Source organism: Cajanus cajan, chromosome 1, assembly GCF_000230855.2.
Source record: "Cajanus cajan strain Asha chromosome 1, NIPB_CcT2T_4, whole genome shotgun sequence".
In the NCBI taxonomy this organism is placed as follows: domain Eukaryota; kingdom Viridiplantae; phylum Streptophyta; class Magnoliopsida; order Fabales; family Fabaceae; genus Cajanus; species Cajanus cajan.
Window position 1 is genome coordinate 81221762 of NC_138517.1, and position 24859 is coordinate 81246620.

The 24859-nt window shown below is 31.1% G+C and overlaps 3 protein-coding genes across 6 annotated transcripts; 1 reads left to right on the forward strand and 2 right to left on the reverse strand.

The window, feature by feature from the left end:
* Positions 1-1698: 1698 nt before the first annotated feature.
* LOC109790867 (nuclear transcription factor Y subunit B-3) lies at positions 1699-3066 on the reverse strand. The gene has a single exon (XM_020350113.3). It carries the CDS (start codon positions 2700-2702, stop codon positions 2163-2165), a length of 540 nt encoding a protein of 179 aa, XP_020205702.1. The 5' UTR covers positions 2703-3066; the 3' UTR covers positions 1699-2162.
* Positions 3067-13712: 10646 nt separating this feature from the next.
* MTACP3 (mitochondrial acyl carrier protein 3) lies at positions 13713-15869 on the reverse strand. Of its 3 annotated transcripts, none has more exons than XM_029269743.2 (3): positions 15709-15869; positions 14306-14526; positions 13713-14116 (listed from the first exon to the last, which is right to left on the reverse strand). In XM_029269743.2, the coding sequence occupies exons 2-3, from the start codon at positions 14498-14500 to the stop codon at positions 13928-13930; spliced, it is 384 nt and encodes a 127-aa protein (XP_029125576.1). In that variant the 5' UTR covers positions 14501-14526; positions 15709-15869; the 3' UTR covers positions 13713-13927. The 3 variants fall into 3 exon arrangements, with proteins under 3 accessions (XP_029125576.1, XP_029125577.1, XP_029125575.1); XM_029269744.2 differs by having other exon boundaries at positions 14306-14529; positions 15709-15859; XM_029269742.2 differs by lacking the exon at positions 15709-15869 and adding an exon at positions 15364-15674.
* A 3205-nt stretch (positions 15870-19074) lies between these two features.
* LOC109803292 (SNF1-related protein kinase regulatory subunit beta-2) lies at positions 19075-22105 on the forward strand. Of its 2 annotated transcripts, none has more exons than XM_020364803.3 (4): positions 19075-19479; positions 20252-20430; positions 20739-20901; positions 21517-22105. In XM_020364803.3, the coding sequence occupies exons 1-4, from the start codon at positions 19267-19269 to the stop codon at positions 21841-21843; spliced, it is 882 nt and encodes a 293-aa protein (XP_020220392.1). In that variant the 5' UTR covers positions 19075-19266; the 3' UTR covers positions 21844-22105. The 2 variants fall into 2 exon arrangements, with proteins under 2 accessions (XP_020220392.1, XP_029128285.1); XM_029272452.2 differs by lacking the exon at positions 19075-19479 and adding an exon at positions 20004-20128.
* The last annotated feature ends 2754 nt before the right edge of the window (positions 22106-24859 follow it).

Here is a 24859-nt window from a genome sequence, read left to right on the forward strand (position 1 = left end):
AGTTGAAACGTCAATTTGCAACGCCTTCTTCATAAGGAACAAAAAACTAATTAACATTCGCAATTCTACCTAGATACTATTAATTTTACACAAGAATATCTAACCTAGGATAATGCCCAATAGCCAAAAACGTCCTTTCGAGGGACCATATATTCCTTCCCTCGACCAAAGATAATTCACCAATATTATGAATGTGAAATGGTTAATGTTTAAACAATTGAATTGTGATGCTAACGTCGTTATCTTTGTTTCTTAATTTCCTCTGCGTAGCTTAATATCATCTTTATATATAGACATCAAGAATAAGCAGTGCATAGTAGAGGCAAGAAATTAATATTGTTAGTTGATAGCACTGTTTGAAACAAATTTAGGCCAATTAACTCCGAATAACACGGAAGTGCTGTCTCTTTTTTCTGTTTGATGTTTTGTCCATTTATAATGAACACATTATTTTGAACAAGTCTTGCTTCAACGGTTAAAGAGACTTTCATTCACTTAAATTCGTGCAACATTTAGATAATTAATTAGCTTACAAAATGAGCTTATCCAACTCAAATAACACTTGATAACTTGTTTTTTAAACCATAAGTATCTTTTAATAGATACTGTTCTGATTAAGATAATACACATCGTATTATATAAGTAAAAGCACGAGGTTAATTAACAAGTATTTTTAACGTACTAACTAAAACAATTTTTTTTTATAGAACACGTGAGTTCTTAATGAGATAGACAATCATGTTTGAGAACTAAAAAATTCAATATAATCTATTAAATATTTGCAATTATTTTAAAATATTAAATAATTTAATATAATAATTAATGTTTTATTTATTAAATACGTGTGTATTTTCATTTTTGTAACTCAATATTCTAAAATCGCTTGTTAATATTGTTCAATTTAAAAACATTTTTCTATCTTATACACGAGTATAAAAGTTAAATAGACAATAAGTTCATTCTCTTAATTATAAGTTTTTGATTACTTAATATCTAAGTATTAAGTGATTTTATGTTTTTTATGCAATATATATTTTATTATATGAAGACAGAAAAGTTATGCAGATATTATTGTTCTCGTGAAAATTATCATGCTTGCCTTTTTAAGATCAAAAACGCACAACATCCATTTCAGGTCAACTGTAACGAAAAGCTCTTCAGATCACGAACCGCTGTCTCTTCGGTTCAATTAAACATTTAACTTTTTCTTATTCTTCAGAACACTAATTCTTTCAAATCATTTAAGATATTTTTCACTCTTTTAAATAATTTTTCTTTCTATTATCAAACCTTATTGAAAGTGTTTAAAACACTTTATTATTTACTGAGTAATTAGACACACCAACCTTACAAATATCAGCACTTATTATTATTTTTTTTATCACATCATATTATTTATTATATTTATATAGTTTTTTTTTTCTCTTTTATCACTTCCACTCTTTATATTTCTACTCAGAATGACATACTAATGCATCATTTTCCCTATTTATTAAATGTATCGAGTTTTATTTATTGCATTTAAACTAATTAAATTAGCTACTCAGTTCTTTGGCTTCTTTTTTGTGTGGTGATATGCTCAGGGCCAATTAAGGAAATATACATTCGCATCATATTGAACCTCTAAAATTGGAAAAGTAGAAAATCTGTCATCCCCAAAAGTAGAAAAAAAAACAGCATCACCAGCATCTTGGTTAATTTCAAAGTAACAAGAAAATATCTTCCTCTTTATAATTTCCTTATACATTTTGTACGTTTCGAAAGTAAAAATTCTCAACCAAGATATATATATACATACCACCATACATACTACAGTCATCAAACAAAACAAAGCATAGCCCTGCCCTTACACATCTTTTTCCTGCATAAAAACATAGAAACAAGAATACAAAAAATTCTGTGCATGCCACATCATCACCATCCACAATGTCCATATTCTCAACCACAACAAGAAAGAAATTTCAAGCAATTACAAGCTGAAGCTGGTGCATTCTAAAACCAAACACATACTATTACAAATTACCATCCTTGTAGAATCATGCTTAATCAACAAACACATGCTTAAACATATCAGTAAGTAATCTGTAAGCTCTTTTCGAGCCTTTGAGACCTGTACTGAGTCTGGTAAGTTTCAGAGATTCAACTTACCTAAACTTTTACTGCTATCTGGTTCTTGATGATCCAGTCCCAGATCCATACACGTGGCCTTGATGCTGCTGATGCCCCACCATCATCATCATGGGGGATGGCACCACACCCCCATGAGCATGGCCATGACCATGACCATGGCCATGACCATGAGCATAACCATCTTCCCTCTCACCTTGTGGCCTTCCCATCATAGCAGTTTTCTCACCCTCCATCTCCCTATACTTGTGGAGGTAAATCTTGAGAGGCTCCACGTACTCCTCAAACCCCAGTGTGGTCATGGCCCACAGAAGATCATCGCCGTTGATGGTCTTTCTCTTCTCTTTCTGACACTTATCGGAGGCTTCACCTGTGATGAAGCTGATGAACTCCGATACACACTCTTGCACAGTCTCTTTGGCTTCCTTCGAGATCTTGGCGTTCGCCGGTAACGCCTTCTTCATGATCCTGCTCACGTTTGCTATGGGGAGGAACCTGTCTTGCTCTCTGCAACCCGAGAACTCGTTGCTTGCGTTGCCGGGTTGACCTCCTGACTCGTTGTCTGACTCAGCCATGGCCTCGGACTCGATCGCTAGTATATATGTTGTAGCTTGTAAGAGTCTTGAGAAATGTCACCAACACACCCAACGCAATAACCTTATTATATACACATGTACTATGTTCTATATAAAGTAGAGAAAATATATACGAGTACAATGGTTCTAATTACATTGTCATATAATTACAATTTTACTGAATACTTTTACCAAAATAATCTTAAAACGTCACTGATTAGGTACTCTATATGATAAATTTAGTGACTTTTGATTTACAGTAATGATCTTTAAAGTCATACTAACGATTTGTGATTTATGATTGATTTACAAATTAACTCAATAATTTTGAGATGGTTGGCAAAGTCAAAAAAACAAAGAAGGACTTATAGGAAAAGGAATGAGTTAAGTTTTGTATAACACCTAATAAGCTTTAAATATGATTAAGCTACCAACTAGGTTCAACACACTTGTAGATAATTAGTTCTTCAAACATGTAGATAGAAATTTAATTTTCTTGGAAGACTTTGTTCGAAAAGAAAAAAAAAATTTAAGTTATCTCCGGTCTCAATTAACTAGTTTTTTTTTTAATTATCAATTAAATTTATTTTTTATTTTTTGTAAAAAAATGTACGACTAGAATTATATATAGTGACTAATAATTCGAAGCTAGTTAAATCACGTTAGGATACACTGAAGAGTCAAATACCCTAATTAGAATAATGTACTAAAAATTATATAAAATCTTAATATTAATGAGACTATTTGAATGGCTAGTAAGGGTGTGAGAAAAAAAGTATGTGATGTGTAGTATACAATGATTAAGAATGGATTGTGGGTGTCCTTGGATTCATCTAGAGAACAAGTGATGAGCAAGCTTAATATAGTGAATGATTGAGATTGAGGAAGTTAGGGTTTTGGAGAGGATAAAATTAAATAAGGAAGGTTGGAAAATGGCGGGTTGGAGTGGAGAAGTGGGTGAGTGGTGGGGGGGGGGGGGGGGGGGTTCGGGAGATGATTTATGTGTGGGTTGATTTGGATTGGAGAATTGGATTAATTAAGAAGTTTTGGTCTTGATCAATTATGGCCTCTTCTCAAGAGACGTGGATAAATTTGTGGCCGTTGGTTTATGTGATGGGTTATTAATTGATTTTTAGCGTTGGATTGAGGCTACACCTTAGAACCAAACATCCACGTCGATGTTGAATTGTGACAAAAGGAGACAAAGGCCTAAGATGTCTCTCTAGGACGGCTCCATCGGCTGAATTGAGAGAAAGTTCAAGCCTAGCCTTGAAATCATTTTATGCCATTCTCTATATATTTTTAATTAAAAGTTACCAAAAAGGAAATTCACTCAAAAGTCAAGACTCCTAGTCCTTTATAAGAAAAAAAGAGAGGATATATTAATTTGAATAATAGTATTATTTGTTTTTATCTCTTTTTTTTTATTACATTAGCATATTTTATCTCTTTTTCTTTTATACAAAATGTTTAATACAGAATAAACTAATATATATATATATATACATATATATATATATATATTATGTATGTTAGTTTATATCATTTTTCTTGTACGAGTTTATATTTTTAATGCCACATATATGTGTGCTTGAGTATTGTCTTTGCAATTTTTTTTATCAATAAAAAATTATAATAATAACAATAAAGTTTAAAATTGTATATATTACCTCAATTTTCTACCACTAATAAATTTTTATGTAAAAATATATCTCTTTTGGACCCTGTTGCATATTACTTCAATCTCCCGTATTAATTAATTTTATGTAAAAATATGTCTCTTTTATGTTAATTAATATTTATTAAATTAGTAGTTAGTTAATTTTATTAAATATTTTTAATTCAGTAGATAATAGCTTAATAACTTATTTGGTTTCGATTTTGAACTTTTAATATAAAACACAACTTTTCCGTTAATTAATACTAGTATTTATCAAGTAGCAGTTAATTAATTAGTTAATTATATTAAATATTTTTAATTCAATAAGATAATTTATTAGATATCGATTTTCAACTCTAAACTTTTCAAACCTTTAATAACTTTGGAAGTCTGTGTGTAGTTTTCAGCTAACTTTTCATTAATTATACAAAAAGGAGCGTAGCAAGAAAGTGAAAACTGGCTATTCACCCTAGCTAGAACTAAATTTTTCTTCAGATGACCCTTCGGAATCTTCTAGATAAAGTAGTTTGACGTGAGGTTGGGTTATTATTGTTTATGTATTTTTTTTATTGGCAAAAAAAGTACATATTAAAATGGTACAAAGAATACCAAAATTCATTTACAAATGATCAAAGTAGTTTTCCTACTTAACTCCTAGTGAGTTATAATTTGAATTTGTTAAAATACTATAAACTAACCAAAATTCCCCACCTTTTTAGCACTAAACATTAGCTTATTCACACTACTATTTTCGTGCCTTATACAATATGTGCCCTCTACAATACAATATTTGCATTACATTTTTACCTCTCTAAATGACCTACGAAAACTTTTGTCCAACGAGTTATAATTTCCCATGCATTCCCATCCAAAAATTGCAGCCATTATTAATATGAAAAAGAAACTTTAGTGACACTTTGACTCTTCCTCGCAACCATTGGACCCAATCTTCTATTCAATTTCCTGCATCTTATAATATCCATCCAATAACACCTGAAAATCACAAGTACAACAAAGTGCTCTTCACCACATTCTGTTTGCTCCTCTCACCAATATAATTACCATATGTAATTATTCTACATATCCAAAGGGCTGAAAACTTGTGCAATAAAGTGGATGAGAATTGCTGCAAAATTCTTGAAGTTGCTCCCATTTACATGTTGCAATAGTTGCTACCAACATAAAAAGGGTTGATGCAGAATCTTGTATTTAATTACTTGTCATTTGGTAGGTGTAGAGTGTGATCAATCTGCTTTAGCAGAAAATATTGTGTACATCTTCTTCCCCCGTTCAAGTCCCCACCAACACTTGTTGCCTTCCGGCCAATAACCACCTTAAATCATAACCCATCATTTTCGACCCAAACCAACATTTCCATCCACCCCACTCTCCCAATACTCCACCCGTATCAAAGAAAAATGACATAACAGAGCAGGTCTTTGTTTGTGGCTAGCTACAACTTATTTAGTCATACCTTTCTGTCCAATGTACAACCATGAACTCCTATATTTCAGTTCCTATTACTGGAATTCCAAGCCTGTCAACATACGATATTGAATTCTCCATTTCTCCCCCTTTGACCATCAACCCTACTATATGTCCCACTGATTATACCTGCTATTTGAGTAGGCACAGTCCCGGGTTTAGGGACCATTGACAAAAGGAATAGTTGCATTCACTTTGCAATAAATTAACCATAGCCAGGATATTTGTAGAATATCCTTCATTAGCATTTCTCTGTTAAACCTTCATCCACACTCATTCCTATATCTCCAAATACTCCACACAGTTGTTGTCCAAATAACCTACCAATTTTCCCCACCTATTGTTGATCCTAGGCCAACCAGAATCAAGCTAAAGTGCTGCTTTGGCTCTTGTGGTAAAGTTGTGGGACTATTTAACCACAATAGCCACTGATTTGACACCTCCCACGCCTTGATGCAGGTACAAAATAAATGAGGCATTGATTCTAGTTCTAAATTACAAAAGTGACACATTCTTTGTTGGTTATCCAACCTTACATTTCTATGCAACAAATTGTCAATTGTTGGTAGTCCATAATGGAACATTCTCCACGTGAAAATCTTTGCCTTTGGAGGGGCATTAATTTTTCATATCTGTTTAAATTTATTTTCTACCCATCTATCTCTCCTATCCTCTTGGATTTCTTTGTAAGCTGACCTTATTGTAGAGATCCCAGACTGTTCAGGTAGCCAAATCCAAGCATCCTGAGCATGTTGCCTAAGGACAATAGTTGAACATTCTTGTTGCATCTTTTCTAATGGGTTATTCAAACCACCTTCTACGCCACTTGAACTCCCAAACCCACACCCCCTCATATAATTTTCCCATATTACAAATCCTCTCCTGTAGTTCAGAATTTTGAAATAACCTAGGATATGCAATTGCTAGGCATTCATCTCCTAACCATCTATCCAACTAGAATCTAGTTTGATTCCCATCACTTGGTCTCCATTGTATTAATCTATGAAACCAATTTCCTTAGTTGTTCCCACCACATGTTTTAAGTAGGTCTCTCCACCATATGGAGTCCTTTCTATCAGTATTATATGGACAAAAACTATTCCTCCAGTCATATTTTGAAGACAACAACTTCTCTCATAATATGTCCTGTTGGTGGAACAAATTTCACCTCCATTTTGCCAGTAGTGAATCAAGTCAACAATGTTTTTTATGCCCAACCCCTAACACTCCAATTATCTCTGGTAATCTTATCCCAACTGATCCACGCTATTTTTTCCCCTTCCTTCCTTGCAGCTTCACGGGAACCTTCACTGAATTGTAACAATTTGTTTAACTACCTTGCATGGTACTTTGAAGAACGCTAGGTAGAACAGAGGTAGCAATGCCAATACAAAATTAATCAAAAACACTCTCCTAGCCAAAGACAACAATTTATGTTTCCAAAGGGATAATTTTTTCTTTATCTTGCGAATGATTGGCTTTCAGGTGCTCGCTCTTCTTGGGTTTGCGCCAATTGAGATACCCAAATACATGAATGATAGATCCATTAAATTCTTATGTGGTTTGTATAGACAAATATTGATTCTAAAAATGGACAAACATTTCAAAAAGAACTACTAAGGAGGGTTCTGATCAGTGAAAATTTTAAATATCAAGAAATTATATAAAGTGTCATCGTGTAAATTGTCATCGAGTGGAGTTATTAAAGTGTCATAATTTGAGAGTTGTTACATATTTCATTTTGTACCATGGCCTCATAATATCTCCTAGCTGCTGAGAAATTTGCAGCATAATGTCATTCACTCTCATCTCCATTTGTTGATGAACAACCAAAAGGATAAGTAGAGCCATCTCCAAAATCGACACAGAGGGAATGTTAGAGGTTTCTTTATCACTGTCGACTTAATCCTCTAACACAAAATCAAGGTATTTAAATGTTGTCATTTTCACTGAAATGAAACCTGAGGCAACTATAATGGCTATTGAAGATGCTCTAACGTGAATGCCAATAGGTTGAGTGACTCCCTATTTATATAAGGGTGGTTTCGTAGTCCAAACTTAAGTTACATACCTTATGGATATTTAGTCTAGTGAGAGTGATGCAAACCTCCAAGTTTTGAAATTAGGTCCCATTAAGTGTGCTAAAAATATGTTGGGGGTGAAATGTGATCAATCATTGTATTGGCTAACACTTATTGATTCCCAAAGTAAGCATTGACTTAAGGAAGAGATTATGTTCCTTAATTGGATTCCTAGTTCACTCCAAAAAGTTACCCAATAATTGTAATATGAGGTTCGTTAATGTTTTTGGTTTTGATGGTAAGTAGTAAAAGAAAGCTATTGAGAAAACCGTAAATAAAGTGATAAACAACCGAATAAGACTTGTTGAAAGGTAATATATATATATATATATATATATATATATAGAGCAGGGTTCAAACGACACCGGTGTAACTTTTACTAAGTGTTACACCGCTTAATAACTTTATATTAAATGTAAATTTTTAAAATCCAACCGTTAGATTATAAGTTCATATCTCTTAGATCATATATATCAAATTTTGTTAAAATTGAACAACAACTTGAAGGTAATCAAAGTGTTCATATTTTAGTATATTTTAAAATGTATATATTACGTTAATTTTATTTTATGAGAATGAAGTATCAAATCATCTTAAATTAATATAAAATTTGATATATATGATCTAGGATATATAAACTTTCAATCTAACGGTTGGATTTTTAAAATTCACATTTAATATAAAGTTATTGAGTAGTGTAATACTTAATCAAAGTTATACTGGTATCGTTGGAACCCTCCTCATATATATATATATATATATATATATACCAAAAAGTAAGTATTATTATACTTATTCCGTTTAATAACTCATATTTTATATTAAGTTTTAATAATTCAATTGTTAAATTTAAAGTTTTTAATGTATAGATCAAATCTGTTAATTTTTTAAAATTTTAAATATTTTATTAATTTAAATTAATGGATAATTATAAAATTATTTCATATATTAATTTAAATTAATAAAATAAAATATCAAATAATTTTTAAATTTTTTAAAATTTTACAAACATAATACATATATTAAAAATTTTAAATTTAACAATTGAATAATTAAAATTTGATATAAATTATAAATTATTAAATTAATTAAGTTTATAGACTTACTCAAATAAAGAATCCTTTAAACACAACATCCTTCTTAACATTTATATGGCCTGAAATAGTTAAAAACATTCGGTAGTTACCAATACCTCACTCTCCTACTTTTAAGCCAAAAAAATACAAGGGTCATGCACTTGATCCCTTCTTTTCATATTGTTAACAATTCTTCAGTTCTATCACTAGCATTTCAACAGACAGTAACTAATCCTTTAACTTTTACTGTTTGCCTTCAGTGTCGATTGTACTAGTGATCTCCTATCTATTGATCGGTTATATTTAGTATGTGTATGAAAAACCATCCAATATCAGTGGAATGAACTTTTTCCACTTTCCAATGAAAAAAATAAAATAAAATAAGTGTAGTTTCATGCAATATAAAAACACCCATTTGTGATATGTTAAGATTACGTCCGCTAAACTATTTTTTGATTTTATTTTTGGTTCGCCCTAAGAGAAGTAAAAAAAGGCTATGGAGTGTATAATGTGTTCTTACTTCTTCAACATTTGTATATATGTACTATATTAGTATACAGCGGCGGCTTATGAAGCTTGGTGGGTTGGTAGCCAATGAGGTTTGACTCTCGTCAGCGTTACGATCGATGAGATGTGCACTGTTCACTTGATTGCCACTAACTTTGAAGGTCTTGTCAAAACATGATTTTCATTCTTCCTCAAACCATAATATTCCACAAACTTCAGCCACCTGCCACTTCATCATCAACTTTTCAATTTTTAAGGTCGGAGTGCTTATGAAACATCACACTCATTACATATACATACTATTCGATTAGTAGAAATTAGAAATTAGTTTTAATGTTGGAAGCAAGGTAATATAAGGGTATTGACAAATCAACTTTAGTTTGCCTTCGTTCCCATCAAATTCATCAGAAATCACACAATATTTAATTAAGTGACGACAGATGAATGAATCAGAGCAGAATATATCATGCATCTTGTATTAAATTTCATTCATGAAAAACACGAGAATGTGCAGTTGTGCACATTTTCGGAAATTTTGACAAAATTAAGGTTCGGAATTTGAAGTATGGTGTCCTCACAATGGATAAAAGCATAAAATCTTGGCATTAATTTCCGTGCTACATCTGTTGCGCATTGCCCACGTGGTATGATTAAATTAAGTTAGATTCTTTATATTTTATTAAATTATTAACAGTGAGTTAAGTAATCAATCATTACATTTTATTAAGTTATTCATATTTTAAAAGTTCAAATTCGTGAATTAACGATATATTTTTAAGTAGTCTTATTTAACATTAAACTTTAATATTAGTATTATTTTTTTTTACAACCTAATTCTTACATTCATTTTATATTTTTTTTCACTTTTTGTTTTTTATCCCGTCATATTCATTATTATTTTTTATATTTTTTATTCCAAAGGATGTCAAGCTCTCAACATCTATATTTTTTATTCTTAAGAAAAATATTATAACTTTAATAATAAGAATTGAACATGCATCTATCATAACTTCTCTAATCACTAGATCAACTATCTCATGGTTAATTACATCTATGTTAATATAATTAAACTTCATTATTCACGACAGTACGATCACATTAACTTGTAAATTGTACTTATCAAAAATTGGATTCATCTAAACTTTTCATGCATTTATCATAACTTTCTAATCACAAGATCAACTATCCTCTAGTTACATCTATGTTAATATAATTAAACTTCATTATTCACGACAGTACGATCACATTAACTTCGTAAATTGTACTTATCAAAAATTAAGTTCATCCAAATTGTTATTTAAAGTTGAGAACCTTCTTTTTTCCTTCTCCTATAAGTTTTAAAAATCATTCAGTAAGACGTTCAAGTTAGAGATGAAGTAATGGTGCATTTAGATAGTGTAAAAATATAATTTGTCTACCTTGTGATCATTTCCACTATTTTATATACTAAAAAAATGTTATTCTTCATCAACTTCTAATGAAGACATTATTCCTTCTTAGTGACAATAATGAACTGTACAAGACATTGTGTTTCATCCTTCTTACTGTTGGCATGTGACTGATGGTATTTGATTTTATCCAAGTGGCATGCGACTGATCATGTATGGTATTTGATTTTATCCGAGAGTACCCTTGTGGGATTTCCCTCTCTTTCATATCCTTGCTCTATAGTTGGTCTTGATCTTACAATCATCAAAATTTTCCTTTTTGCAAGGCTTAAATCATATTCTAAGCACTTGTACTGCTAAATTAAAATGATAATAATACTTTGTTAAATATTGGTAATAATTTAACCTAGTAATTTCAATTATATTATTGAAATCTTGAAAATATATATATAGAGACTCCATTTTTTCATTCCTAATTGTTCTTCAAATTGCACACTATACAAGGAAATAACATAACATTGACTTTATGCAGGATGCTCGTTATCAGTTGGCAGCAATATAATGGATGCCACATTCATATTTTATAAATTACAATCATGATGTCGTGTATATATAGCAAATTTATTCATATTGTGTATCTACAATCAATTATAATAATATTATTTGAATATGACAATTCAAAATAATATGTAATTAATCTTTGCAGGATAGTAGTTTCAAATCATGCATAGAATAAATATTCATCAACAAAATATGTGGTGTTTTAAAAATTGGATAATAATATTGTATGAATGATAAGAAGAATTTCTTCCTTCAATCTCTTCTTGATAAGAATATGCAATTTGAAAATAGACTTTTCTCCTTGTTTTTATTAGTTAAGTTTCTCATTTATTCTCTCTATCGACTTCCTTCCTCTTCCCATTTTGCTACCATTATGTATCTTGTGGTGGTTAAGGAAAAGTTTATCTAGTCCCATAGTGAACATCAAATGTACTTACCGAAAATTAGGTTCATCTAAACTCTTGCTTGAAATTGAGAACCTTCTTTTTTTATTCTCTTATAAGTTCTGAAAATCTTTCAGGTGAGATAGGGTACCTACAATGACACTCCAACAAGAGAGAGTAATAATGTAGGTATAATGTAAAAGTATAATATGTTTTTCTTGTGATCAAGTCTCCTATTTTATATGCTAAAAGGATGTTATTCTTCATTAAAATTTATAATAAAGATATTATTTCTTATTTGTGACAATAATGAATTATATAAGACATTATGTTCTATTATTTTTACTGCTGACATGTGATAAGTCATGTATGGTATTTGATTTTATCCAGGAGTAGCCTAGTCCCAGGATATTTATGTAGGGTATTTTCCTATTTGGTACACAAATAATTACATTACTGAGAATATTGGATTTCAATTTAAAATTTTTACGCATATATAGTTAGCATTTTTGGGTCATTCGTAATTTGAGTTAGATATGTACAGGAGTAATCCATTGATTCCATTCATTCTCCTTACTAAACTAGATGAAATTTAATCCTTTTATGTTAGTATCGCGAATATTAAACAATTTAACAAAAGAAGTTCGTGTAGTGTTACCTGTTTCCAATTACTACAGTTCTAACAAGATTCTGGTACGAAAGTTTAACAACTTAACATCGCCATAGACTATATATTACGCTATAGGAGTTGTTGTCTCCACTGGGAAGTCTGAAGGTGAAACTTAACGTGTCCTTACTGAATTTATATAGCGGCGAAAATTGAAAGTGGAAGATTTTCTGTGACAAAGTCTCAAAGACTCGAAACTTAGCCGCCAGGTTATGCATGCTGTTGTAAAGTGGAAAAAATGTGAGACGTGTCCGTGCTTAAGGCTCGGTAAACACTTTGTCTTGCTGCTTTTATATTGACTCTAGTTTAAAAAAAAAAAAAACTAGTAATATGATTAATGTATAGCATGGATTAAAATCAAATAACCAACCACCAACTAGCGTGTGAATCAAGTACAGAGTTATTCTTACTTAAGTGGTTGGAAGAAAAACTTTCCTGTCCATGATGGTTAATACTTCTGGTATAGACAAAAGAATAATCACTCAAACTACAGAATGTAAGGCAAATCTGTAATTTGAGCAGTTTTGTAGGGAGCAACTGTTAGCATTTATAAAGTTCCTTATTCTTGCGTTTGCTCGCGTTGACATGTCTTATGTAAAGCCAAAGTGGATAAACTAACACAAAACACAAGCACAAAGATGAGCTACTTTACAGGCTTAGCTGGAACCACAGTTTGTTTTTCTTTTACAACCGTTGGTACTCCTTTGTTTGATTTTGTTGACAAAGAATAAAGTTTTGGAAATATTTTCTAGTTTGGAGAACAAAAACATTGTTTCAAATTTACTAATTGACGTTATGGATTGCACAATGAGAATGAAAGGCATGCAACGTACATCTTGGATTTCTAAGATGCTGAAATTTCTTTGCCTGCAAATTTGGTTAACTCTAATATTCATTCAGAAGTTTCAATTGCCACAGTCATGTCACCTGAGAGGAAAGGCAAATCAATGGTAGCACAAGCAGTTTGGAGATTTCCGTGTCGACCTCCCTTCCCATCTTTCACACAATTCCCAACTTGGAAAAGATATACAAGGTGAAAATTCTTCGGATGCCAAAGGGATCATCGAGCTAGCCTGATCATGTCAAGAGACATAAGTGACATGGGATGCTATCCTTTGGGAATGGAATCCGCAATAACAGTGCAGGAAACACAAGGTTTCAATCAAAAGCTAATATTTAAGAATTTGGGATGGGTCAATTACTTCATATTCTTCAAATTACTGCATTTAAATTTTCAAATTACAAAATTCACCATGGAAATCATGGGTTCTATGCATTCAAGAAATAACTACCTCAATGAAGCAAACTGTAGATAAACTAATATGTATCAATGCAAATAAGATGACTTAAGAGAGATCTATGTAGCATAGCCACAAAAACTGCAATTTACATCCCAAAAAACAACAGTAAGAAGAAGTCAGGGCTTTTCCACATTTTTCTGACCAGCCTCTGCTATGTATTTTGCAACATCAGCACAGCAAGCAAGTTTATCTGCTTTCTCATCAGGGATTTCAATCGAAAATTCTTCTTCAAGAGCCATAATGAGTTCCACTCGGTCCAAACTGTCCAGGTTCAAGTCTTTCTGAAAATCAGCTGTTTCAGTAACCTACAAAATGGTCAAGTAGACTTGTTAGAAGTAACAACAAGCTTCCCACAATATTATCCCTCAGCATAAAAGATAATTCAGCAATATTTAGAAAGTTTCATATATATAGTATATACAGAGCTATGGATTGTCCAGCATTAAATATAGCCATATAAAACGGTAAATCTCAATTGACCATTAACTTAATACCTTTGAGGCATCGGTTTTATCATACTTCTTGGCCAGGGCTATCACTCGCTCCAGTATTTGATCAGAGCTGGCAGCTGTTGAAGAGCACCAACATCTCAACTGCATAAGCACACTCTCATCCCTGGCCAAAAACCATCTTTCGGTTGACCTCCTCAAATTCACATGAGTCAAGATAGATTTCCTTATGCTATGCATATTGAAATCAACAAATGATCCAGGCACTACTTCAAAGTTATCCAAGATGGTTAGTTTCAGAACATAAAAGAGGCGTCATCAAAGAGTGAAACTATGAAATTGAGAATAATAAAGGACTTTTACTCCTTTCTCTCGTTCAAAACAATGTGCTAATACTTCCACACAACTAAAATAAGAACAATACTTAGACCCGGTTCCTTAAATGTGTTTTCATTGTTTTCCAATCATAATTATCTTTTACCTTGCTAATCCACACTGACCTTTAATGCAAACTTTTATTAAACAAATCATTATGGTAATATTTCAATTTTGATTAAAGAATAACATCATAAAACTTAAAAACTGTATATAAATTTTGTCCTGCATATAATTAACTAAAGCCAAGAAAACTTTGATGCGCAAAACAGTATAAGCATCTCATAAAACCAAATCGTATGCCCATCATAATCAGTTAAAACGTAAAATGCATGGTAAAATAAATTTCACAGAAACACAGCTTACTGTTTGAGAACAAAAAATAAAGAAACCTAAGCCATAGACTATGACGAGCAGCAATGATCCTAGAAGCTATGTATATGACTGGACATAATTTAAGACTAGTATTCTAAGATGCCAATACCACTAGCTAGGTCTCTTGTCAAACAAGATATCACTCGCTAGTAAGAACCAATACAAGATTAAGATTTGCACAAGGAAAGGAGCTTGTCTTCAAGAGGTGTGCATAAAATTTGAACGGAACAAATGCAATCCAAATGATAAAAACCAAACCATATATTAAGAGTAAAAAGTGGATAATTGAACTCCACCCAACCAATACAATTTCAAAAAAAGGGTTAATGGAACCATTTTTGAGAAATCCGAACCGTGAAAAGCCTTTGTCCCTATTCCTTGGCACCAGGAATTGTATGTATCACATTCCATCAGGGTCAAGGAAGATAGGAAACTCCGAAGAAACTCCTAGGGTCATTACAGAGGTAATAATGCAAACAGCATGTTACAGTTACATAATGTTACACGTTTCCATTAAACGGTCTTGAAAGAGATAGACTATAAACAACTTTACACAAACAGCAGAAACGTGATATCATGTTTGCATATAATACAAGAAACTAGGAGTGGCTAAACCTACTCATAGCATTCATCAAATGGAAACAAATAAAAAAGCAAGATTGAGGAGTGGTGAAAGCAAGAGAGAAGTGGGCACTCACGAGATTCGGCGCAGTGGGAGGGATTTTGTCAGATATACTGACAAACAAACCGGTCGGGTAGGTGTTTGATAGAATGCCTGATAGAGAGAGTCCAAATTCAAGTGTTCAGAAACGTTCTTTTTTTCTCTACCTCACACTCATACTGAGCCTCCTATATGCTTAGCAGCAGTTCGCTTTTATTTAATTTTAAGAAAAATAAATATTTTGTTAGTTGAATAATATATTTTCTCTTTTAAGACAAAATAGTTAATTATCATAATTATTTATAAATTAAATTTTAATATTTTTAAAATAAATTATTAATAAATAAAAATAATAATATATTATAATATAAATTATGTATCATAAATCTAATTTATAATTCATATATTTAAAATATTTATTTATACAAATTTTAAATATAATTTATATAACCAATAAACATAATATCTATTTGTATATATAATTTATTTCATAGAATATTATACATGCTAAAACGTTAGTACTTAATGTGTCTTTGGATTTTTTTTCCTTTTTATTAAAAATATGCTATAAAATTCTAATTATGAGCTATTTTGAATTTAAAAAAAAGTAAATTTAAACATATAAAAGAGTCGATCTATCTCGAATGAAAGAAATTTATATCTGTACAGCTCTGGCCTGTAGTCAAACTTATTACCCACAGGCAAGGTAAGGAATTGTTTAGAGAGAATTTTCGTTTTAAGATTTGAAAATTGTAAAATTAAAATTAATTTGACATTATAATTATTTTATATTTTTCAATAATATCATTACGAAATTTAATGTGTTGACAATTTTATTAGATATCATTTAGGTGGATTTCTGTTCACAATCTCAATATGTTATTGTCAATTTGTCATTGTATTCAACAATATTAAAAATGTTTAACTGTTGACAATTTTTTTTTTATACATAATATACATAACTCTAAATGTTGCAAAAAAAAAAAAAAAACTAGGAAAGTTTGATTTTGAAATTCAAACCATGTAAACTAATTTTGGGTTTAGTTAATCTCCAACAAATTAATATATATATATATATATATATATATATATATATATATATATATATATATATATATATGGCATAGTGAGAAATTTTATAATTTTCTGTAAAGTTACTTGCATGTTTCATATGTTAGCCTCTGTTTATTGTGAACTTGCAGATTTTAGTATTAATTATATTTTGAGTACTATAGGATGAGATAATAAGAGAAAATATCACAAGTACTTAATTTTTTTTTTATTAAATATGAATTGATTTATTTGCTTTTGTATTACCTTTAAGTTGAAGTATTTATTTATTTTTATTATTCTGGATAATATTAATCATTCAAATTTAAAAGTATTTTTTTTTTATTTTTGCTTTAAGTTAAAGTTTTTATATTTGATTATTATAGATTTATGAGTTATGAGAATTTCAAGATTTGATAGGTTAACAACTGATTTTAAAAGTTTAATTTTTTTAAAATTGATTATTTTAAGATTAGTTGAAGAATCGATTTTAAATGTAAAAAATAACTAATTTTAAAGGTTTTTTTTTCACTAATACTCATCATCATGTACTAATCTTCATTAATAGAAACAAGATTTTTATGTTATATATGAATTTCAAGTTGAATTTGTACAAACATCTTTTAAAGATTGGATGACTTAATTTATTAAGGATATGATTAATGAAAGAGTCAATTAGAATCTTTCGATCAAATTCTTGGTCAGATCTCCTCAGTTAAATCCTCTCGACCAAAGGTCCGGAGGATACAATTATGAATCTTGCTTCTTAAATTAAATTAATGTATTCATAATGGTCATTTTAATTCACATTTAAAGATGATCCAATTTTATTATATATATATATTACACATTAACCAGCATAATTTGTCTAGAAATGTATAGATGGTATTTTTTTTCGAAAGTAACATACTTATATTAATTTGATCAAAATGTGTAATATACTAAAAGTGATAATGACTAAAATACAAATTACAAGTCTTAGCTAAGGTGTAAGCAACTAAGTTGGCTTGGCTCTTTAAAAAAACAAACTTGAAAGTTAAAGAGGGAGGTGAGCAAGTTCTTGCATTGTGCAAGGATAGCTCCAAATTCGGTAAGGTCTGTCTGCAGTGGCGTAGATCATGCACAACCCATTCACAGTCTGATTCAATGATAATTGATAATTGTTTAATATGTCGAACATTTTTTTATCCAAATACATGTTGAGAGCCATTTTATGGCAGCCAGTAGAGCTATAGTGCTTCTCCTTCTTTGACCCTAGGCATGTAGTTGTGCAATTCAGTCATTGCGCTGTGAAGAAAGCAGCATCAATGTTGCATTTCCAGGTTCCTCGAGGTGCTCGGGTCCATTTGCAAATCTATAGAATATATGGTATTAAAGTTATAAAATGTCTATAATCTCGTGTCAATGGGAATGCAAATTTTGATTCTCTTGAATGGTAGAAACAAATTTCTCTTCATTTCTTATCAACTAAGTTGGTTTTTGCAGGAGTTAAATGTATCTGTGATATCATCAGAAGAAGTAGGAACTTTTATTTTCACTCTAGCATTAGAAAAGTGCATTTAGTAGTACTAAAGTAATATCTATGCCGTTTTGAAGCTATTTAAGCCTAATAATGTCAAACATTTATGATTTATGTGTATTTATAACTGGTTGAGGTCTTTTCTCTCGCAATTCAAAGTCCCAACACGAGTGAGGAATTTGAGTCCCAAAGGTGATTGCTTCTTATTATTTTTTTTTTGTCTTCTTGCATCTATGTTTCTTCACGCAAGTTATTAAAGTATTTTTCTTTCCATGTCACCAATGATAATTTCAAGGAGTATCATGACTAATTGAGAGTTTACGTGAATTAAACGTGATTTATATAGTCGGTGACGGAACTTTGAGCCATAAGAACAAATTCTTTAAAAAATAACTACTTTTTACATTAAAGAAAAAAACAGAAAAAATTAACTAAAAAACAACTATTATATATATGAAAATAAAATCACAATTACATGAAAAAGACTCATTAAGCATTGAAAAAGATAGTCGAAAAAGACTAAAGTTAACTAATAAATAATAAAACACTATATTCAAATTATAAATTTAAGAGGATTATAGAACATAATGAAACTATCTTTGTTTTTATTTAAAATAAGAAATTTAAAAGAAGTTATTTTTTTTTTATAAAAGAACAAATGAAATTATAAGAAGGACTAAAAGCACGATTAATTATTATTTCTTTAAAATATGTACTTGAAATTTAAATAAGTGAATTTATGAATGATGGATGAGGTATTTTAGTTTATGAAATGAAGAAGGAAAGAAAAAAAAAGTAAAAGAAAATTCCACATAAACCCCTTATGTTGATGTGAGAGTGACCCATAGCATAGCATGATGGTACTCCCTTTCCTTGGGTTGGGGCTTTTGTTTTGGCCATGGCAACGATGACGTGAGCACCATCCCCAACACTCCTTTCTCGTTCCTTCCTTCGCAGAATCATCATAATTCATAACCCACTTCCCTCTTTCTCTTCTTCTTCTTCTTCTCTCCCCCAATATCAACCATGGGCAATGTCAATGGGAGAGACGACGTCAACGGTACTCCATCGCCATCAGGGACCGAAGGAGAAGAAGAAGAAGATGATGACAACGAAGATGGTGCCTCCGACTCTGTCACCGATTGCATGTCCGCCAACCCTGCACCTTCAGAGTTGATGGGTCATTCTCCCCCTGCTAGCCCTAGAGCCACCCAATCCCCTTTCATGTTCGCCCCTCAAGTAACTACTTCCCTCATTCTCTCTCTCTTTCAAATGGGTTTTCTTTTTTCATCTTTTATTTCGTCCTCGTTGTAAAAAAATTCCTTCTTTTTTTTTTTTTCCATCCCCATTTTTTCGCTGCCAAATCAGTACTAGCAAATGCAAAAGTCGAACTTTTTGATTCAATGTTGCTATGTCTTGGTTCGGCATGACGTGTCTTAGGAGAGTGCATTCATTTTGGAAGTTGAATCGTTTTTATTTTTTATTTTTATTTTTGAGATTGTAAAAGAACTCTTGGTGCAGACCAGCTGTTTGATGCAAGTTTATGAGGTGGATTATCAAGTTCTGAAGCTATTTGATTTTCCCTCTGTTTTGTTCATTTACTAGTTTCGAGTTCCTTGCTTTCAGCCAGTGGTGTTTGGTAATTGGATCAATCAGCATGTGTGGGAACCTAATTGAGTGTTGCTATGATGTGACTGGGGAAGGAATTTGCTTATGGTGCTAGTTGGGATTGCTTTAAACTATATTCGCACCTTCTAGATTTTTTTGTCCAGTTCAGGAATCTGCTATCCTACCCCTTACTCTTCCGAGTTTAATGTGGACACTAGAGGCTGTACAGTGTTTTGTTCCCCATCATAGTGGATGTGCTATTTGGCCTCTATTAAGCTTGGTTCTGAAATTTTGTTGCTTTGAATATACGTGCTTGGCTGTTGTCTGTTTTTAGGTTCTGCTTTCGTGGATTCTCTGTTTTTTCTCCGTCAATTGTTAACCGTTCCCTATTCCCTGTGTTTAGGTTCCAGTGGTTCCGCTTCAAAGACCTGATGAGATGCATGCTCCAAGCCCTTCCTGGATGCAGACTACCTCGGGGTATGAGGATATGTACAGTGAACTAGCAATTCCAACGATGATTACTTGGAGTTATGATGGGAAGGAAGTGGCTGTGGAGGGATCATGGGATAATTGGAAAACAAGGTTTGGAAAATTTAGGACTTGTTTTGTTGGCCTTTTGTTTATAGTTGTCATTTTTAGTTGATATGTTTTCTCTAATAATTGCGAAATTGTTACCTTTAGTTTTCACGGTTTCCTTTGCAAATTCTTGAAATCTGGAAGTGGAACCAAAGTAAAAGTATGTCAGCAATTTTGAATTGTTAGTGCAGACATCAACTGAAACTGAAAGCATAAAAGAATCAAATGCACAATTGATGCCTTTTTATTTGTCTTTGAAAGGCTGTTATAGGCTTATAGCTGTTGGTTAGATTCTAATATTCTTGGTTCATCAGAATGTCCTTACAGAGATCAGGGAAGGACTTCACAATAATGAAGGTGCTGCCATCTGGTGTATACCAATTTAGATTTATTGTTGATGGACAGTGGAGGTACGCCCCTGATTTGCCTTGGACTCAAGATGATGCAGGGAATGCTTACAACATTTTGGACTTGCAGGTACTACTACATTGTTGACATGTTTAGCTCGTGATCAAAATTGATGTGTGATGGTGATTTAATGGATCCTTATCTAATTGTTTAGGAACCCTGTATGAGTGAATTGTTAAGGACCTTATTATTTTGCAGCAACTGGGGATGATTTCACTTTTCTCTCCTTTCAAGTTATCAAATTCTAATTTCTCTCTTTTAGGCATGAAACTCGTGTTTAGTATATCCCTTGCATTCATTTTTCTGCTGGGGGAGCCTATCCTTTTTTCATTTATTTCACGCTCTTTGCCTAATTCTCTTCTCTTCTTTTTTCTGCAAGTCTCATTTGCTTTTTAGATAATCATCCTTAATGTGCTTGAAATTGATTTTTCAGTTTATCCAAAAAAATTGTGGTCATTTTTTGTCTTGTAAATTGTACTTGTGGAATTTTCTCATGTCACTTTAGTAAAACTTATATGGTGATTGGTATAACTTGCAATTCCTAAATAGGGTATGAGAGAATGATGATAAAATTGATTTCGTTACATGTCTTGTAGGGCTAAAAATAATGTCCTTTTCTATGTTTTACTGCAAGAGGGCGTTGACATCTATATCGAGACTAACAATTTTGTATATTATATACAGGATTTTGTTCCTGAAGACATTGAAAGCATTTCTAGTTTTGAACCTCCTAAATCACCAGACTCTAGTTATAACAACTTACAGCTTAGTTCTGAAGATTATGCAAAGGAGCCACCATTAGTTCCTCCATATTTACAAATGACGCTTCTTAATGTTCCGTCAACAAATATGGACATCCAACCTCTTACATGCAGACCCCAGCATGTAGTGCTCAATCATCTTTACATGCAGAAAGGAAAGGGTAGCCCTTCAGTGGTTGCGCTTGGTACAACTCATCGGTTTCTAGCCAAATATGTGACTGTAGTGCTGTACAAGTCTTTGCAGAGGTAAACATAAATTACGTGGACTGTGTAGCCTTTAAAGCCTTAGTTAATATAGCTTCGAGCGGTATCGCTATAAGTGAGAAATTCTAAGCTCCATGAGGATCATTACATGAAAGTAAAGATTGTGGTACATATAATGCAATTGCTTGATGGCCATTCATCATGCAATTCAGTTTCCTTTCTTACATCATTTGATGATGCTATTCTCTAGGAATGTTGATTAAACCACACCAAGATAAAAGGGAAAAGAAAGAAAGGTAATTTCATCATATTTGTTGGGTTCACCTCGATTACACTTCATATCTACCACCTCTCTCTCACTCATTCATATAACAGTTGAAGTAGTAAAATTTAATATTTATAATAAATTATTGAATAGCGTGTGTCATGGCGTACACCTGAAATATGTGGATCCCGGTATAAAATTAACAATTATATTTTCTGAGATCTTCTATGTTAATTTCATGAATTATACGAACATTTAGTTTTCAGATTAAACATCTCTTTCACACACAAACATGCAATACATTGGTGTTGTTAGACATATAACTATTTGAGGGCTTTTTAAAATTTGAAATTACGTAAATTCAATCGCGCAGGGGTAATATTGTCATTTTCACGAGTAATTTTTTATTGCTGCAGTCTATTTGCTGAATGGTCCTCTGCCTTGTTCTCTAGAATAGGCCTCGAGTTTTCTTGCTATAGGCACTATTTGATCAAAAATGTATTATGGAAGTTGAATTCTATTCCCATTAAAACGATGGAATGATGCATTATTAATTTACACAAATATAACAGCAAGTGTATAACACCTCCAAGAGAAAAAGAAATAAAAAGCCTCTGGAAGTCTGTGTCATGGTGTTTCTGTTTCTTACTTTGTCACCTTAAAAAAGCAGTAGTTCGCCCCAGCTTTACAAGAATAAAGTGCTCCTGATTCGCCTTTTTGATTTTATGCATCCATTCAGATATCACCTTCGCTATCTTAAACGTCCCATTGCTTCAGAGATTATTGCATGCATCCTATTCCTTTTCGAATTAGATTCCGCGCCACTACTTTGCTTGATTCTCTTTCTGCAAAACTGGTCATATTGCAACTAACATATCCTTTTTGGTTTATATTCAAATGAATAGAACTATACTTTCCTATTACTCAATAAACAAAATATTTGATAAAAAGTATATATAATTCATATTTCAAAAACAAAAGAATTTTTATTTTATTCAGCATGCAAGAGGACTAAAAATTAAAAAAAAAAACTATAGGAGGACTTAGAATTTTATAAAACCATGAGCGCTACTACTCAATATGTATCTTAGGGGGGTGTATTGGATTAGGATTTTAAAGGACTTTTTTAGTTAAAAAAAATCCTGCGGATTTTAAAAGACTTTGCAGGATTTTCATGACTTTTAAGATTTTGCAAGATTCTACAAGACTTAAAATCAGGATTTTAATGGATTCTGCAAGACTTTTAAATTAGGATTTTAATGGATTCTGTGGGATTTTGTGGAGTTTTGACATTTGATAAGATTTAAAAAAAATTATACATTCAAATTTAAAAAGAGTCAAAGATAAAAATAATAAATAAAAAAAATAATGTCTAGATAAATAATAATAATAATTCTCTATAATATTCTATCCTCTTTTTATAGCATCCACTATCAATTGTAACAATTCATCGGAATCATCCTTAATCCAAGCTTCATAGTTTTCTTTCTCTTTTCATTTTTCTTTATTATTTCCTTGTGAATCTCCCATTTGAATTACTAAAACAATATATGTTAAAAAATAGTTATATAAATAATTACGGATAATAGACAAAATCAATAAAATTATATTATTATTTTTAGAAGCACACCATCATACAAGATCGAATATATTTTTGCTATCCAAATGGATCAAATACCTCAGTTATTATAAAAAAAAATGTAAAAACGAAAATATAGAAACATAAGATAATTTTTTATATAAAAAAATTAGTATATTCGATACTGAAAAAATATTTAGATATATAATTTTTTTATATAAACAGAAGTATTTAGATATAGAGAATATATATATATATATGATAATTTTTAACGATATTTATAAATATAAATTATTCTAACAAATATTTTAACAATATTTTCTTTTTTAAAAAATAAGTTAATGAAGGCATAAATCCTAAACCCTAAAAAATTAGATATTGCAATGTCTAATGTTAATTTTCTTTTTTTAAAATATAAAAAATCTTAATTTCATAATATAAAAATAAAAAAGAAAAATTCATAGTAAAAAAAATAAAATAATTGTTGAGTCATAAAAGGAGGAGGGATAAGAGTAACAAATTCAAGGGAAAGAGAGAATTCACAATTTTTATGCTAAGAGGGTTCTTCCCCCTAAGATCCATTTTTATCTCATTCTACTCACAAAAACCCTAACAAATTCATCTTTTATATATATATATATATATATATATATATATATATATATATATATATTGTTGAGATTATGATATCAATTTCATCTTTCACCTTTTTCTTTTCTTAACGCGTGTCATAAAAAAAATTACCACTTAAAAGTTAAAATTTCAAGTATTTTTTTGTGTTATATAAAGGAACAAATTCAACTACATAGAATAAAATAAAGTAAGTCAATTAAAGAGAACGAACAGAAAAATAAAACAAGTCAATGACACTATCATTTACATATTAGAGTTTCACAAAATAGGAGAATGGTATGAGAATAGTATTATATATGAGCAATGAACAATAGTGTAGTATTATTAGTAGAGAAAAAATGGAGAAGACAGGAGCATAGAAAAAAAAGATGAAAAACTCACTTGAAAATTCTTAAAACACTTGAAAAATCATTTCAAACAATCCTTCAAAATCCGATGGGTTTGGATGGGATTGTTTTATGAATCTGGTATTTATAGATAACACTAGAAAGTCTTTCAAAATCTCTCTCACACAACAATCCTTTAAAATCCTTAAATATTTGAATACCAATGGATTGTTTTTAAGTTGTAAAAATTCTCAAATGA

What these genes read in the sequence shown, in the direction of transcription:
- MTACP3 (XM_029269742.2), bottom strand. Translation starts at nt 15,421, where the DNA reads ATGGAATGTGATACATACAATTCCTGGTGCCAAGGAATAGGGACAAAG. An exon ending in AGGGACAAAGGCTTTTCACG is followed by an intron (nt 14,527 to 15,363) that starts GTTCGGATTTCT and finishes ACTTTGAAGTAG; the next exon opens with TGCCTGGATCATTTGTTGAT. An exon ending in ATAAAACCGATGCCTCAAAG is followed by an intron (nt 14,117 to 14,305) that starts GTATTAAGTTAA and finishes ACCATTTTGTAG; the next exon opens with GTTACTGAAACAGCTGATTT.
- LOC109803292 (XM_020364803.3), top strand. Translation starts at nt 19,267, where the DNA reads ATGGGCAATGTCAATGGGAGAGACGACGTCAACGGTACTCCATCGCCA. An exon ending in CTTTCATGTTCGCCCCTCAA is followed by an intron (nt 19,480 to 20,251) that starts GTAACTACTTCC and finishes CCCTGTGTTTAG; the next exon opens with GTTCCAGTGGTTCCGCTTCA. An exon ending in TGGGATAATTGGAAAACAAG is followed by an intron (nt 20,431 to 20,738) that starts GTTTGGAAAATT and finishes TTGGTTCATCAG; the next exon opens with AATGTCCTTACAGAGATCAG.
- LOC109790867 (XM_020350113.3), bottom strand. Translation starts at nt 2,702, where the DNA reads ATGGCTGAGTCAGACAACGAGTCAGGAGGTCAACCCGGCAACGCAAGC.